The sequence below is a fragment of the Ailuropoda melanoleuca genome, chromosome 12, assembly GCF_002007445.2.
Source record: "Ailuropoda melanoleuca isolate Jingjing chromosome 12, ASM200744v2, whole genome shotgun sequence".
In the NCBI taxonomy this organism is placed as follows: Eukaryota; Metazoa; Chordata; class Mammalia; order Carnivora; family Ursidae; genus Ailuropoda; species Ailuropoda melanoleuca.
Window position 1 is genome coordinate 29,071,150 of NC_048229.1, and position 17,980 is coordinate 29,089,129.

Below are 17,980 nucleotides of genomic sequence, written 5' to 3' on the forward strand. Positions count from 1 at the left end.
AGGTTGTATTAAATGGATTATAAAAATTACTGTGGGATTTCTCTCCACATGAGCAAAGGGGTGGACGAGGCCAGTCTAGCCACTGAAGCCCCCAACCCCAGGTTGTTCAGCCTCCCAGGAAGAGGTCAGAAGGTCAGAAGGAGGTAATTTCCATCTGTGAGAACCAGGTCCCATGAGGAGGAGACCCAAGCCCAGCTGAAGTTGGGGAGTGTAGTTTGGTCTCTGTCTAGTCCCTCCAGTTTTTCTGGGAACTGAGGGACCTGTGCTGAGCCACAGCTTTCTGGGAGATACAGTTTGGGATACATTGTCTTACTAGTTAATGGCTAGGGCTTCTTGGCTGTTTGGCTGCCACAGGGTTCTGGGACAAGCAGTTCATCTGTCTTTATCTATTTTTCTTCACATGAGAATTCTGCCTGGGTTCAAGTGGCTATTGAAGAGGGTGCCTGTCAGACCCTATCAAAGATGACTGGGGCTTCTGTATGCAGCATGTGAGGGAATTGGCTTTCCATGGGTCAATTCCAAGCTTATCCTGTGGCTCACCTTGGACAAGGTCAGATCTTAGTAGGTCTGTCCTGCTGTGTGGCTGGGGCAGGAGGTGGCTCTAGAGAGCTCCTTTGTTGTGTGGGAGGTATTTGTCCTCATTCCTCCTGCTCTAGGGGGCTAGATAGATCCCATATTGGGAGCTTGGGAGGGGAATTTGATTGTGGGTCCTACTGAACCATTCTCTGCCCCTTATCCTATCCCTTCCCCTCCTGGTCCCCAGGAAAAACTTTGGGTGTCTGTGTGTTCTATGGGGTGTCTTGTCCTGGCCTCATCTTACCAGCTCTGTCACCATGAACAGAAAACTTCTGGAACAATGTGTGCCATGCAGTGCCTTGAAGACTAAGCAGGCAATTTTGAAATAGTATTGTTATGAATGGGAAGATGATTTCAGCAGAAAGAAATTTGATTTACATACTTTAGAACCTACAACACAATCTGTACAGATTTACAGATTCCACCTACTTTGTGTTGATTTTTAGTCTAGAGCTTGAGTCTCTATATTTTAGAACCTGCCAGATCTCAGAGAAGAAGTCCAGAATCAACTACCCCACAACAAGTTGCCCAGTGCTGGTTCTGTATAGGGGAGCGGTTACTCCAGGTTTGGCTTTCTCTATTTTTGTATCTGTGTTTTAGGGGTAAAGGTAGAAGACTAGAAATTCCTAGTTGGTGTGTGGGCTGATTAGTCTGCTCTCTGAGGGCTCCATTTTCTAACCCTAGCTTTGTGTTTTTAAGAATCCATCCTTCATGGGGCATCTGGATTGCTTAGTCAGTTGAGCATCCAACTCTTGATTTCGGCTCAGATCATGATCCCAGAGTTGTGGGACTGAACCCTGTGTTGGGCTCCACACTGAGTCTTGAGCCTGCTTGGGATTCTCTCTCCCTCTGCCCCCCCCACACTCACATGCTCTCTCTAAAAAAAAAGAATTCATCCTTCATGAAAAGAGAGGTGTTGACTAATTGTCAAAACTCTGAAAGCTAGGGGCGCCTGGGTGGCACAGCAGTTGAGCGTCTGCCTTCGGCTCAGGGCGTGATCCCGGCGTTATGGGATCGAGCCCCACATCAGGCTCCTCCGCTATGAGCCTGCTGCTTCCTCTCCCACTCCCCCTGCTTGTGTTCCCCCTCTCTCTGGCTGTCTCTGTCTCTGTAAAATAAATAAATAAATAAAATCTTAAAAAAAAAAAAAAAAACTCTGAAAGCTAGCCTGTCATTGAAATGTCTCCTTTATTCTTAATCAGAGCTCTCTTGTCAGATGTCCAGAACCAGAAAAGACGTAGACTAAAAATGCTGGCCATTTCCTAAGAACAGAAGAAAATGACCAAGGCCCTGGTGGGTTTTTTTTTTTTCTGTGTTTTGCCCTTCATCGTCATGGATTTGCAGAGGCTTAGAAAAATAATTAACAAATGGAAACATACAAACATTCCTAAATTCAGAATTGAAGGAAAAATAAGCCATAAAACCAACATTAGGACAAAAGTAGAATAATGAAATGTAGACCACTGAGTTTGCTTAAAGGAACACAGGTGAATAGACATGTAAGAATGCATGATGTATTTAAATTGAATTGCAAATACTTTCTAATGTTTCCAGTATCGATAATGTACTAGTTTCCTCTTGGTGCCAAAACAAATTCTCGCAACCTTTTAGCAACTTCAAACAGTGCAAATTTATTATCTCACATTCTTTAAGCCTGGATTGGCTTGGCTAATTTCTCTGCCCTGGATTTCATTAAGACTGAAATAAATCGGGGGCGTCTGGGTGGCACAGCGGTTAAGTGGCTGCCTTCGGCTCAGGGTGTGATCCCAGCGTTATGGGATCGAGCCCCACATAAGGCTCTTCTGCTATGAGCCTGCTTCTTCCTCTCCCACTCCCCCTGCTTGTGTTCCCTCTCTCGCTGGCTGTCTCTATCTCTGTCGAATAAATAAATAAAATCTTTTAAAAAAAAAAAGACTGAAATAAATCAAGGTGTGGGCCCACAGAGTTTTTATTAGAAGCCTCTGGGAAGAAGCTGCTTCCAATCTTATTCAGGTTTTGTAGAATCCATTCCCTTGTGACCATGTGAGTGAGCCCCTGTTTCCTTACTGGCTATCAGCTGCAGGTTGACCTTTGTTCTTAGAGGCTGCCTATATTCTTTCTGGTGCTTTACATGTGGCCCTCTTCTAGCAATCAGTTGAATTCCTCTTATGCTACCAGTCTCTCCAGCTTCTTTCCTGAAACATCTTTCTCTTCTGCTTCTAGCTGCTTATGTGATTACATTGTATCCACCCTGATAATCCAGGTTCATCTCCCTGTGTACGGTCAGTTGAGTGGTAGCCTTAATTACATCTCCAAACACAGTACCTAAATTCATGTTTGATTGGACAACTAAGGGGCAGGAATCTTGAGGGGACATCTTTAGAATTCTACCTAATACAAATAATAGATGAGAAACACTGAAAGTTATATGATATCTATTATTCATAAGGAGAAATCAGACCAGCCCCTTAGAGGAAATAATTATTTCTTGGAGCTTAAGTCTTGAAATCGGATAATTAACTTCTCCAACTTTGTTCTATTTCACTATTGTTTTGGCTTTTCTATATCCTTTGCTTTTCCATATAAATGTGAAAATTAGCTGGTTTACTTGTTTTAAAATGCCTTTGCTAATTTTGGTAGTGATTATATAAATCTACCTTAGTAAAAAATAATAATAATAAGCAAAGGGGAGCCTTGCCATCCGTGAACATGATACAGCTTTTGTTTGGGTATTCTTTGTTTCAGTAATGTTTTGTGTTTTTCATCATAGCAATCTTGTACATCTTTGATTTACTCTTGGGTATTAGGATTTTTTGTTGCCATTTTTACTGATATTTTAATTTTATTTTTCAATTGCTAGTATAGAAATACAACTGATTTTTAGGGGCGCCTTGGTGGTGCAGAGGTTAAGCGTCTGCCTTCGGCTCAGCATGATCCCGGCGTTATGGGATCGAGCCCCACATCGGGCTCCTCTGCTATGAGCCTGCTTCTTGCTCTCCCACTCCCACTGCTTGTGTTCCCTCTCTCGCTGGCTGTCTCTATCTCTGTCGAATAAATAAATAAAATCTTAAAAAAAAAAAAAAAGAAATACAACTGATTTTTTAATATTTTGACCTTTTGTCTTGTGAATTTGGTAGATTCACTCATAAGTTTTGGTAGTTTTCTGTAGACTTTCTTGGGTTTTCTTTATACACAATCCTGTTGTCTGCAAATAGCAACAATATTCTTTTCTGATCTTTAAGCCTATTATTTTTCTTGTAGTATTACACTGTGAGGTTCTCTAGTATGATGGAGAGTGTGGGAGTGAACAGTTTGTCTCATTCTCAGTCCTCAGGGAAAAGTGCATTTTGCACATGGAATGGTGATTTTTGGCGCCTCAAGGGCAGACTATGCTGGGTTAAATAGTATTTCTTGTTTTATTAATATTGTTTATTTTGTTGTTATTTTAGTGGTTACTATAGAGCTCACAGTGTGACATCTTTAATTCATCAAGTTGACTTAGAATTTTTTTTAAAGATTTTATTTATTTACTGGACAGAGAGACACAGTGAGAGGGAACACCAGTAGGGGGAGTGGGAGAGGGAGAAGCAGGTGTCCCGCTGAACAGAGAACCTGATGTGGGGCTTGATCCCAGGACCCTGGGATCATGACCTGAGCCGAAGGCAGATGCTTAACAACTGAGCCACCCAGGCGCCCCTGACTTAGAATTAACATCATGCCATTTTACAGTATTCGTTTCACACATGACATCTTACCTTGCCTACTTCGCACTTGTAATTCACACACACTATTTCACACTTCCAGAATTTTAATAACCTCATGGCAGTATAATTCCTTTTAAGTCCATTCCCTGTCTTTTGGCTACCATTTCCCCCACCTTTTAGTTTTTTATTGCTATAAATGCACACCAGATAGTAAACATCTTCAGCTTGGCTGGCCATACAGTCTCTATCAAATCTTTTAAATGATCTGTTCTATAGTGAAAGCATTCATAGATATGTAAACGGATGTGGCTATGTACCAATAAAATTTAACTTTAAAAAGTAGGCAGGGAGCAGAATTTGGCCCATGGACCTCTCCTAAACACTTTACCCTTTAAGGAAAATGAGAAGAATAAAAACCTTATAAATATCCCATTATTTACCATTTCTGGTGTTCACTACTTTTCTGTTGATCTGAGTTTTCAACTAGTGTAATTTTCTTTCAGACTGTAAACATCCTTTAAGATTTCTCTGTATAGGTCTTTGAGCAGTGAGTTCTCTCAGATTTTTTCATTTAAAAATATCCTTGGGGTGCCTGGCTGGCTCAGTCAGAAGAGCATGTGACTCTTGATCTCAGGGTGGTGAGTTTGAGCCCCATTTTGGGTGTAGAGATTAGAAACAAATAAGCTTTTAAAAATAAAAGTAAAAAATAAGATGTGTTTATTTCAAAAAATGTGTTTATTTCAAGTGGCTCTGTGTAATGTGTAGTGCATTGGACTTCTAGTGATGAAAAAAGTCTTTATTTCACACTATTTTTTATTTATTTATTTTTAAAGATTTTATGTATTTGAGAGAGAGAGAGAGCAAGCAGAGCGGAGGGGCAAAGGGAGAGGGAGAAGTAGACTTGCCGAGCAGGGAGCCTGATGCAAGGCTCAATTCCGGGTCCCCAAGATCATGACCTGAGCTGAAGGAAGACACTTAATTGACTGAGCCGCCCAGGAGCCCCATTTCTTGTGATTTTCTTAACACTTTTTTTCTCTGACTTACTTTATTGTAAGACTACAGCATATAAAACATAAAATGTATGTCAGTTAACTGTTTATGTTATCAGCAAGGCTTCTGGTCGACAGTAGGCTATTAGTAGTTAAGTTTTGGGGGAGTCAAAAGTTATACGTGGAATTTCAAAAGCATGGGGTTGGTGCCCCTAACCTCCACATTGTTCAAGGGTCAACTTTTCAATTTTCTTCTGGTTCATATACATCTGAACATCAGGTATACAACGGAATGGTCATTTTAAAAAATATTTTAAGTAATTAAAATATTGAACTCAAGGGGCGCCTGGGTAGCGCAGTCGTTAGGCGACTGCCTTTGGCTCAGGGCGTGATCCTGGCGTTCTGGGATCGAGTCCCACATCGGGCTCCTCCGCTGGAAGCCTGCTTCTTCCTCTCCTATTCCCCCTGCTTGTTGTGTTCCCTCTCTTGCTGGCTGTCTCTCTGTCACATAAATAAATAAAAAAATCTTAAAAAAAAAAAAGATAAAATATTGAGCTCACAACCCCGAAATCAAGCGTCACATGCTCTACTGACTGAGCCAGGCAGGTGTCCCCGAATGGTCATTTTATTTATTTATTTATTTATTTATTTATTTATTTATTTATTTATTTATTTTAAAGATTTTATTTATTTATTTGACAGAGAGACAGCCAGTGAGAGAGGGAACAAAAGCAGGGAGAGTGGGAGAGGAAGAAGCAGGCTCATAGCGGAAGAGCCTGATGCGGGGCTCGATCCCACAACGCCGGGATCACGCCCTGAGCCGGAGGCAGACGCTCAACCGCTGTGCCACCCAGGCGCCCCTGAATGGTCATTTTAATAACTCATTCTTTGCCCATGTTTTGGATGTTTTATTTCTCAATATATTGAAAACACATTCATATCCTGTGCTGATAATTACTGAGGCACAGTTATTTCATGTCTGATTGTGTGTTCTTTCTGTTGATACATGTTTCCCTGTAACTGTATGTATGGTGATAAACGCTAACTGGACTTACTGTGGCATTCATCTCACAAATATATTGCAAATCATTATGGTGCACACCTGAAACTATGTTGTATGTCAATTATACCTCAATAAAAACAAATAAAAGGTAGTATTTAGTTGGAAAAAAAAAGATAAATACTCCTTGAGAGCCCGTATTTGCTGTGTTTTTATGTTAGCTCTTAGTTCTCTACCTTTTACGTAGATGTTAGAAATGTTTTTCAAAATAAATAAAAATTTGAAAAGATAAAGGGGCCCTGGGTAGCGCAGTCGTTAAGTGTCTGCCTTCGGCTCAGGGCGTGATCCCGGCGTTGTGGGATCGAGCCCCACATCAGGCTCCTCCGCTATGAGCCTGCTTCTTCTTCTCCCACTCCCCCTGCTTGTGTTCCCTCTCTCGCTGGCTGTCTCTATCTCTGTCAAATAAATAAATAAAATCTTTTAAAAAAATAATAAAAATAAAAAGATAAAAATATTTTTCAGCAATTTCTATTTCAGGGATATTTTACCTGTAGAATTTAATGGATATACCTTTCAAAAACTTCTAATTTGTCAGGTTAGTCGATAATTAAGTGTACAATTGCAATAGAGTTTTTAATTGAAATAAATTTGATGTATAAATTTAAGATGTACAACATGTTGATTTGACACATCTATATATATGATAATATGGGAAGATAGATTTAATGGCATTTTACTTCTTTCCATGATGAATAATGAAAACTATTACACAAAGGCATAGTCTTTGTAAGTTATGGTAAAAACAACCAGAATGTGTATCTAGAGGTCTTTTTCACATCAGTAATGATCACCACAAATTGAAGAACAATGTGTTATTATAGGGATTAATATCACCTGAGGATTTATCTGTAAACTTTACCTGGGAAGAGTCACATCTACTAGGTTCTGCTCAGAAGAATCTATATCTGGGTATGATGTTGGAGAATTCTAGCAACCTGTGACAATAGTTAAAGATGATTGCTGTGTGTCATTCAGAGTGTCACAGACAATAGCCTTTCTTTCCATTTTCAGTTGCCCTGGCTTCTAAAGAGCTTTAAGATACTGGACTTTTGTTAATAGGCAATAGATTCTTAGTCTGTCTTCTGTTTCCAGATAGAACTTATGTGCTCTCACCTTTGATAGATATTTGATCTCTCAAGGTGAAAATATGTCAATTCCTGAGACTTTTGTGCTTTTCCTAGATATCCCCCACAAAGTCCAATGATAAGTGTCTAAGTCTTTGTCATTTCCCATGAACAGGCTATCCAGCTACCAAGCCAGATATGATCCTTAATTTCAAGCATGGAGAAGAGTCTTGGAGCATAGAAGATGAAATGCAGTGTCAGTACTTTTCAGGTAAGTGAGCAACTGAGAACAGGAAAATGTGAGACTTTGAAAGTAACATGGTTGGCCAGGAGGGGATGATCCCTTCCAAATGTGTTTTAACAAGGCTAAAACTTTAAAGGTCATTACAGATATTCAGTAATTACAGAATCATCAATGTAAATCAAGGTAATTACAGAAATCATTAATGAGGCTCTCATTTGCCTGGTGTTTCAAGGGATACGTGCACCTCTTTTTCTCGCTTTGGATTGATTCATGTTCAGTAGAATGTTTCCTGTGCATCTTCCAGACCTCCTTCTCCTCCTCTACTTCCTCTCTGGCAACGCCCCTTCCTGTTTTCTCTGCAGCTCTTGTTTTCACCCCTTTTACCTGATCAAGTGACGTAACGATTCTTCTAGTCAACACAGAAACCTTTTATCCTGGGATCAGGTTTTTGGACTTCTGTGGGCCATGTGAAAATGTATCAAAACAAGCTAGAAGGTGGGAATGTTGACCACAGTGGTGGTGTCTAAATATATTAGAGCTTGGGAAAGGTTTGTTTTCTGTTGCATGAAGAATTAGAGAAGAATCAGTAAGAGAGGTTAATTATGCTTATCTTTGAGTGAGAAGCCGAGGATTCTTCATTCTAACCTGCTTCTCCAAGATATTTGTTCAAGACTTATGTTGGCATCTTTCTTTGGTCATTGTTTGCACCTGATGAATGGACTTTCTCCCTTCTCTGGACATCTTCAAAAGTCTCCAGAGTCAGAGAGCATGAAGCTTCATCCTTGCCTATTTCTATCATTTGTTCCTAGTGTGGTTTCATTCATTTTCATGGCCTTAAGAATACTAGTTATATGCTGATGAGCCCTAAATTTCTGTCTCCAGCCCAGACCTTCTTTTATCCACACACATTCACCTAGATATTTCATTTCTGCACTTGAAGATCTAATAACTACTTCAAACGTCATGTCACTCTTGGTTCCTCTTCTCACTTACACCACAGATCCAGTCCATTAGTGAGTGTAGTCTGTACTTTCCCCTTATTGTATCTGGAGGTCCTCCACTCCTTTCTCTAACTATTGTTTCACCCAAGCCCCAGTATCCATTGTCTTTTGCCAAAGTTATTATAGTTTTCTTGAGAATGCTCTCACTGCTTTACTCTTGCTTCTCTCTGTTCTTCACATGATAGCCAGATTTCTTGGTCTTTTTTTATTATTTATTTTTAAAAAGTAGTAGAAGTCAGTTTTTCCATCCTCTCACCCCCCAAAATTCATGAAGACAAAAACAGACTTTAGAAACATGCAGATTCATAAAGACATCAGGTTCTGACAATTATCTGGGTACGGAAGATAATTAAACCATCATATGGAAAGCACAGTCTTCTGAGTTGGAGGAAAGAGGGAAAGATCTAAAGTATAAACCAAAAAAATGCTGTATGCCACAGCTGGTCTTTACTGATTTTCCCAAGCACAGTCCACAATCCTAAAAATAGTATTTATGTCACAATACTTAAGACCTTGTTAGTTTGATAACTGATATATATGCACAGAGGATGACATTTTTAAAGTGAAAATCGGGACATATCATCTCTCTCCCACTATTACCTTGAATGGCATCCTGTTACTATTAGTATAATATCCAAATTCCTTCCAGGATTCACCTACACGTGAGTATTTCCTGACTCCTGCCTATATGTTTGCTTACTTTTTTATGTAAAAATTTTTGAAGTATAACATATACACACAAAAATATATAGCTATAAGGGTACAGCTCGGTTAATTTTTACAGTCAGTATACTGTGTAACCAGTAAACTAGATCAAGAGTACCAGAGTACTGTGCAGGATGCCATTGTGTGAACATAAAACAAATTATCCCTTCCACATTCAGGCTGTTAGAAGTAATACTCCTACATATCTTTACATAAAGGTCCTTTATTTTATATTTTCCTACCTTTGAAAACGTTTATTTCTGAAGAGTTTAGACTTAGTGAGAAGTCCCAAAATTATACACAAGTTGCTTACATATTCTTTTTGTAGATTTCCCCAGGTGGTAATATTTTATCACATTTGCATTATCACATTCTATCCACGTATTACTCCATTCACACACATACACACATCCTGTTTTTCTGAACTCTTTATCCCTAAATACTTAAGTGTGTATTTCCTTAATACACACTTGTTAAGAAACAAGTTAATTTTTCACATAACCAAAATACAAAAAAAATCAAAATCAAAATATTGACATCGATATAGAACTATTACCCAATATACAGAGCTTACTCAAAGTTTACTGATTGTCTCATTAATGTTTTTTATAGTAAATGGAAAAAAATATTTTTCTGAACCTTTCATTATTATCTTGCTCATTCTATTGTGGGTACACTTGCTTTCACTCAAAAGTCAGAGCTCACTGATTATGACCCAAATCCTTTAGGTAAGAAACCATATGGATGCAATGAATGTGCAGTGAATGCTTGTGAACCAGTCATGACTGTGCTTCAGAGAATTCATGCAGGAAAGAAATCCCATGAATGCTGTGATTGTAGGAAAGCCTTTCCCAGTAAGTTAGAACTAATTACTCATCAACAGACTCACACAGGGGACAGACCATTTGGGTGCAATCAATGTCAAAAAGCCTTCATTACAAAGTCAGCACTCATCTGTCATCAGAAAACTCATCATAGAGAAGGGAAATCCTATGCATGCAGTAAATGCGGGAAACCTTGTCCTTGGAAGTCAAAACTCACTTTACATCAGAGAACTCATTCAGGAGAGAGACCTTTCACATGCAGAGTATGTGATAAAGCCTTCATGGTTCAGACACATCTGACTGTACATCAGAGAACTCACACAGGAGAGAAACCATATGAATGCTCAGATTGTGAGAAAGCCTTCTCAAAAAAGGCTCAGCTCATGATTCATCAGAGAATTCACACAGGAGAGAGACCATACGGATGTAGTCCATGTCAGAAAGCATTCATTACAAAGTCAGCACTCATCTATCATCAGAAAACTCGTCACAGAGAAGGGAAATCCTATGCATGCAGTAAATGTGGGAAAGCTTTTCCTTGGGAGTCAAAACTCACTTTACATCAGAGAACTCATTCAGGAGAGAGACCTTTCACATGCAGAGTATGTGATAAGGCCTTCATGGTTCGGACACATCTCACTGTGCATCAGAGGACTCACACAGGAGAGAAACCATATGAATGCTCAGATTGTGAGAAAGCGTTCTCAAAAAAGGCTCAGCTCATGATACATCAGCGAATTCACACAGGAGAGAGACCATATGGATGTAGTCAATGTCAACAAACCTTCGTCCAGAAGTCAGATCTCACTAATCATAAGAAAACTCAGCATGCAGTCGGGAAATGTCATGGATGCAGTGAATGTGGGAAGGTTTTGTCCTCTAAGTCAACACTCATTATACATCAGAGAACCCATACGGGTGAGAAGCCCTTCAAATGCAGTGTATGTGATAAAGCTTTCACATCAAAGGCACATCTTATTGTCCATCAGAGAATTCATACAGGAGAGAAACCATACAAATGTTCAGATTGTGAGAAGGCCTTCTCCACTAAGGCACATCTTATGATTCATCAGCGAATTCACACAGGAGAGAGACCATACAGATGCAATGAATGTCAACAGGCTTTCATCCAGAAGTCAGGTCTTACTAACCATCTGCAAAATTGTCACGCACGAGTGAAATCTCACGGATGCAGTGAATGTGGAAAGGTTTTGTCCTGTAAGTCAACTCTCATTATACATCAGAGAACCCATACAGGTGAGAAGCCTTTCAAATGTGGTGCATGTAATAAAGCCTTCACGGCTAAATCCTATCTCACTGTACATCAGAGAATTCATACAGGAGAGAAACCATATGAATGCTGCGATTGTAAGAAGGCGTTTGCTACTTTGTCGACTCTCATTGGTCACCGGAGAACTCACACAGGAGAGAGGCCCTATGGATGCAATGAATGTCAAAAAGCCTTCTTTCGGAAGTCAGCTCTGATTAATCATCAGCAAACTCAGCATAGAGGAAAATTCTCTATGCAATGACTATAGCAATGTGAGAAATAGTTTTTGATTAGTCCTATCTGCTCAGAGAACTCATATTAAATAGCAATGCCATGAATGCTGTGATTATAGTGACCTTTCTGGAACTTCTATAGGAAATAAACCTTATAGATGCAATGAAAAGTTGTAAGCCTTTCATCTGAAGACTCCTCCCAGTATACCACAGGGATCTCGCCAAAAGAGAGAAACATTGTAAATTCAATGATTGTCAAAAATTGCATTTGAAAGTCACAGGCTGTGAGTTTAGGAGGCAACACCTGTGGTTTCAGTGAAAGTGGGAAATCATTCTTTTCAAATCACAGTTGTTATACATTGGAGTATTCATTCAAGAGAGGGACCCTGCAGTTGCAGTGAGTGCAGAAAAGCCAAAAAAAAAAAATCACATCTCATTGTACATAAAAATTTCAGGAATGTTGTGGTAATGATAGCATTCTCTAGAAAGTCAAAACTCTTTGACCATCTTGTATAGGAGAGAGATCCTACAGGTGCTATGACTGTGGTACAGTTTCCAATTAATGCATATCTTCCTTACATCAGCAAAATAGGAGGAAACCCCTATTAATGTAGTAAATGTAGTAAAGCCTTCATCTACATGTCAAAGCCACTAATTATCTAGCAAAATCATATAATAGATAAATCCTTTGGCCACAAAACTCACTGCATATCAAGAAAAAAATGTCATTAATTGCAGTGATTATCTACGGTGCTTTATTTACAATTCAGAGCCTTTTAAAGTAATTTCGTATTTTATTGAACAGATTACATTTCACATTTTCTGAGATGTAAAGCAAAAATATGACTTAAAGAATGTAGAACAGTAAAGGGGGTGAAGTATAGTCACACATTTAGTGAGTTGTAAACTAGAAAGGTATATAAAGATTTGAGTTGGAATCAGAGGGAAAACCTGTTCAGGACTGAAGGGAGGTCCTTGGTTTCTTATTACAAAAATTACCGTTGACTAAAGGCTATACAAATAAAAAGTCAGTTTATGGAAGAAAACTCCGAATTGCACAAAACCCCATTAGGCAGGAGAAATGGCCAGAATAGAAGGATGTGGGCTGTGGGGGCAGCTAGTCTGCAACAGGGATGCAGAGGGAGGATGCGGCTCACGTCCAGGACCTGTAAGTAGGAGCAGGCTGGGAAGAAGTCTAGAAGCAGAGGTGAGAGCATTCACCCAAAGCCCTTGCATTCCAGTCAGTTTCTAGGATGCTGATGCTTTTCTCAAACAAGGTACAATTCAGAGCTTTTTAATTGCTCTCTAATTCACATAGCAGAGAGATCCTATTCTCAGACAAGGGAACAATTTTTAGGTTCAGTAAAATTATAAAATCCCTAAGGAATCATATCATATATTATAGAAATACTATGATTATGTGACTAAAAATGCTTTCTATGGAGGATTTGATGTCAGTAAGCATCATAAGCTCTTAAAAAATAGAATTTGCTCTACACAGAGCAGTGAATGTGGGAAAAGCATCAGTGATTAATTGTATTTTATTTTTGTATTTCTGGATTTATTTCTTCACATCTGACCATATCTTCAGTTGTGATGCATGTTACAGTCAGTGGAATGTCCTCATTTAGTTGTTATGGCTTCTCTATATTTGATGGCATTTTAGATTTGGATAATTAGCTAAACTTGGAAAGTATGTATAGAATGAAATTATTTTGTAAGGGCCTAACATAATTGTTTTAGAAAGGATTCCAGAGAATATTCTACTACAAATATTAGACATTTTCACTGCAAATATGGTGCCATTTGAATATATAAAGAATAGTAAGTTGAATAGTGACAAAGGTTTGTAGGGCTTATATTGTGGAGTATACTATATAACATGGACTTTATGTATTCGACTTTATTATTTTTTGGAATTACATGAAGGAACATAATTTTTAGGGTTTAATAAATTCTCAGCATAGACATAGAATATTAAGTAATAAAATCTAATGTAAATAGGAATGTTCTATTTCCTTATAAATCAGAATGTCTTGTAATATATAATTTGACTCAATAAAAATTCTAAAGAATTAGAGGGCATAAGTTTGCTGTCCTTATTTTTACTGTCTTTTGTAGTGTTTCTGCCAGCTGTGATGAACTATCACCACTTGAAACCTCCATTATCCTAGAGCCTTATTTCTTAGATATGCAAAAGTGATAAAAGATTTACATGGAATACTAAAAAATAAGCAACATATGAGACCAAGGAGGAGAAAAGACTTGGGTTTATGTGTGTGTTCATGTATATTTCTTGCAAGTGCTATATAATGCAGAAACTTTGGATTTATTATGAAAACATGTCCTTGGGCACTAGAAACATTTTCTCTCTTAGCATTTCCTAAAATGCCCCATATTTACTAGTATTAAGGATAACATTGCAGAAATTGGAATTCTTGAACATAGCTGGAATGGAAAGTAGTTCAGTTGCTGTGGAAAACAATTTGGCAGTTCCTCTAAAAAGTTAAATATAGAGTTACTGTATGACCCCGGAATTTCACTCCCAGCTATATATTCAACAAAATTGAAAGGAGGTACTTCAGTACTTCTACATGAATGTTCACAGCAGCACTGTTCACAATAATCAAAGGGTGGAAATAATCCAAGTGTCCATCAGTGGATGAATGGATAAACAAAATGTGGTATGTGTATGTATATACACATGTATACACATACATGTATACACATCAATATCCCATTATGTATCAATATCCCATTATGTATCCCATAGGTATCCCATACTTATACATAATGGGATATTGATACATAATGGGATATTGATGACCTATACAAGTGAAGTGTTGTTGAATGTTATAACATAAGCCTCAAAAACATGATAAGTGAAAGAAGCCAGACACAAAGGACCACATATTATATTCCTGTTTATATGAAATGTGCGGAATAGATAAATCTATAGTGACAGACGGCAAATTGGTAGATTCCCTCAGCTCTCTGATATTGTTGCTTCAAGATCCCCAAGCACCAAGATGCTGCTCTTAAATGGTGAACAAAAAATCTCAAATTATTAATGATGCATTCACAACAATTTCTCTTTTCTTCAAAGAATCTAGTTATTCACTTACTCAGGCAAAGATATATGGATGTCTAGAACATGACAGACACATACCCAAGTACTGATGATGAAAAGATTTATATGACATTGACCTAGTCATGTAGAGACTTTCGGCTTCATATAGAAGGCAATCAAATAAATATAATACTGCATAAATGTTAATATTATCTAGATGCTTTGTCATTTTTTTCTTTGAAATACTTGATGGAAGTATGGAAATAAAGTTGGACAGAAATAATTTTGGGACATTAGAATTTTTAATGGTTTACTAGGACGATTATTAAATTGGATGCAGTATTACGTAGTGATAAGCAGTCGTCGTTGACATAGAAGAACTAAAAAGCTATTCATTCTAACTGATTTCCAGCTGTGTAAAGTGGAGTATGTGCAATTATTAAAACATTTGTATTGTAAAATATACCATACAGAAAAGTATATTAAACAGTCATACACGCAGGTATCAGTTTAACATAAAATGGCAACAGCTGTGTGTGAACAACTATCCACTACCACTCAGATCAAGCAATAGAACGTCCCAGAAGCCCTATTTGTCCCAGAAAACATCCCTCCCTTCATTTTCTATGGTCTAGATCTCTTCACGGAGACAAACCTGGAGTGCTTTCTTGAGTCAATTTCACTTCTCTAGATTTTTTCCTTTGCTAGAGACATCCTTGGAGCCCCTTTTGCTGGATCTCCTTTTCCTTGCCCAGGGAATATTTTCTTTGCTGTAAGGACCTCAAAACTGAACCCTTAAGGCAATGAGGCTAAGTGAATACATCATCATCCACTTAGGTCTAGCCTAAGGGCAAGGTCCAGAAGGGTCCCCAGTTGTGGGAGCTCTGTCCCTGTGGAGTTGGAGTGCACCATCCTCCTGGCACATGGATATGTTCACCAACCTGGAAGCTCTCTGTAGTTTATGGATTTTTTTTTTTTTTTAAGTAAGCTCTGCACCCAGTTTGGGGCTTGAACTCACTACTTTTTTTTTTTTTTAAGATTTTATTAATTTATTTGACAGAGACAGCCAGCGAAAGAGGGAACACAAGCAGGGGGAGTGGGAGAGGAAGAAGCAGGCTTCTAGCGGAGAAGCCTGATGTGGGTCTTGATCCCAGAACGCTGGGATCACGCCCTGAGCCAAAGGCAGACGCTTAACGACTGCGCCACCCAGGCGCCCCTTGAACTCACTACCTTGAAATCAAGAGTTGCATGCTCTACTGAGGCAGCTAGGCACCCTGTTTATGGATTTTTTTTTTAATGGAGACTTAATCACATAGGCAAGGTTTAATTTGATAAAGGGAGTTTACAAAAATCTTTGATAAACATCATACTTAAAGGACAAACTTTGAAATCAGGAAGAAGACAATGCTGCATCATCACACCTTTTCAACATTGGACTGGAGGTCTCACCCACTGCAAAAGGGAAAAATAAAGGTTTAAAAATGGAAAAGAATGGGGAACTCATTATTTAAAGAGAATATGGGGGCGCCTGGGTGGCTCAGTCAGTTGGGTGTCTGCCTTCAGCTCAGGTCATGATCCCAGGGGTTTGGGATTGAGCCCCACATCTTGTCTGGCTCCATGCTCAGCGTGAAGCCTGCTTCTCCTTCTCCCTCTGCCATTCCCCCCTGCTTATGCTCTCGGGCTCTATCTCTCTGTCAAATAAAAAAATAATAAAGAGAATTTGACTTTTTGTAAAAATCTAGAATAACTGCTTTATGTTCCTTTAGGTAACTCTCAGCCAGGTGCAGTGAGTGGGGACACAGGAGAGGTGCAGGAAAAAAAGTTTATTATACTCACAGGTCCTGAGACACAGAGTCACTGCTTGCTGCGAGGAGGTTGCTCAGGAGAGTGCCAAGGCATCAGTCTCAACCAAGAAAATGAGGTGAGAGCAAGGATCCGTGAGTAAATGCCCTTACTGAAGGTCAGGAAGTACCCCCTACTTGGAAGGACCCTGTTGGGGGAGTACACAAGAAAAGACTGTAGGAGATTTCAGTGGTGTGTTTGAATGACACTAGGTCAACAGAAGGGTAGGAGGAGGAACTTGTGCAGGGGTGAACGCTATTACAGAGATACACCTGGTCGCCTGATTGGTGTACTCTGGGACTGTTTGTGGGGATGTTGAGGCAGTGGGAAAATATGAAGTTTTAAAAAATTACAACACAGGGGCGCCTGGGTGGCACAGCGGTTAAGCGTCTGCCTTCAGCTCAGGGCATGATCCCGGCGTTGTGGGATCGAGCCCCACATCAGGCTCCTCCGCTATGAGCCTGCTTTCTTCCTTTCCCACTCCCCCTGCTTGTGTTCCCTCTCTCGCTGGCTGTCTCTCTGTAGAATAAATAAATAAAATCTTTAAAAAAAAAAAATTACAACACAATAATCACAAAAACGATCAGAATTAATAAGACAGCTTATCAATTTTGCTTGGTGTAATTTCAATATACAAATCAATTGTATTTCTATCTACTACCAACAGAGTTAAACAATGAAATTGTAAAATATAATTTACAAAAGCGTTAAAAATTTCAGGTATCATGAAATGACTCTAATATATATAAGACTACTGTTAGAAACATTCAGAACTTTACAGACATTAAAGAAGATTTAACTAAGTGGAGTGATACACAGTGTTCATGGATTTTAAGACATTATTGTAGAAATGTCACTTACTCAAAGGATTTATAGATTCAATACAGTAACAAAACAAATCCTGAACACTTTTTGTGTGTGTGTGTGTGGAAGTTGACAAGGTGAGTTAAAATTTTATTTTAAAATATAAAGGGCCTAAAGAACAAAGAGAGGCTTGTAGAAAAAAAAATATGGCAGGAGGCCTTGCTTTATCAGATTGTGACTTAGAAAGCTCCCATAGCTAAAACAGAAGTGCTGGCGCAGGGATAAACGGGAAAACAATGGAATAGAACGTTCAAAATCAGAGCCACGCAGATAGGGACACTTGACTTAGGTTAGAGATGGTTCGACCTAGCAGTGGGGAAATCCACTAAATAATGCAGCTGGGATCATTACACAGTATTCACGAAAACAAATGACTGAGCGAGCTGTGACTAACGAGGATATACAGGATCCTTCTTTATTGTACCGAGTTTATCTTGAGACAAGAGATACAAGTAGTATTCTTTTGGCGTGGATCGCGGTTGCCAGTGTCTGGTCCACAACCGTTTCCGGTCGCGAAGCACACATCCTCATGCCACCTCTGCCCCTTCAGTTCCA

General features: G+C 39.0%; 1 protein-coding gene across 2 annotated transcripts; it reads left to right on the forward strand.

Annotated features, from left to right (window-relative positions):
* Positions 1-168: 168 nt before the first annotated feature.
* LOC105241453 (zinc finger protein 268-like) lies at positions 169-13,727 on the forward strand. Of its 2 annotated transcripts, XM_034639125.1 has the most exons (4): positions 169-1,141; positions 1,779-1,869; positions 7,548-7,643; positions 10,051-13,727. In XM_034639125.1, exons 3-4 carry the CDS (start codon positions 7,571-7,573, stop codon positions 11,676-11,678), a joined length of 1,701 nt encoding a protein of 566 aa, XP_034495016.1. In that variant the 5' UTR covers positions 169-1,141; positions 1,779-1,869; positions 7,548-7,570; the 3' UTR covers positions 11,679-13,727. The 2 variants fall into 2 exon arrangements, with proteins under 2 accessions (XP_034495016.1, XP_011233961.2); XM_011235659.3 differs by lacking the exon at positions 1,779-1,869.
* Positions 13,728-17,980: the final 4,253 nt, after the last annotated feature.

Bases quoted from the DNA above. Each gene is read 5' to 3' on its own strand.
- LOC105241453 (XM_034639125.1), top strand. From the start codon at position 7,571: ATGATCCTTAATTTCAAGCATGGAGAAGAGTCTTGGAGCATAGAAGAT. The intron at 7,644-10,050 runs GTAAGTGAGCAA...CAAATCCTTTAG, and splicing joins GCAGTGTCAGTACTTTTCAG to GTAAGAAACCATATGGATGC.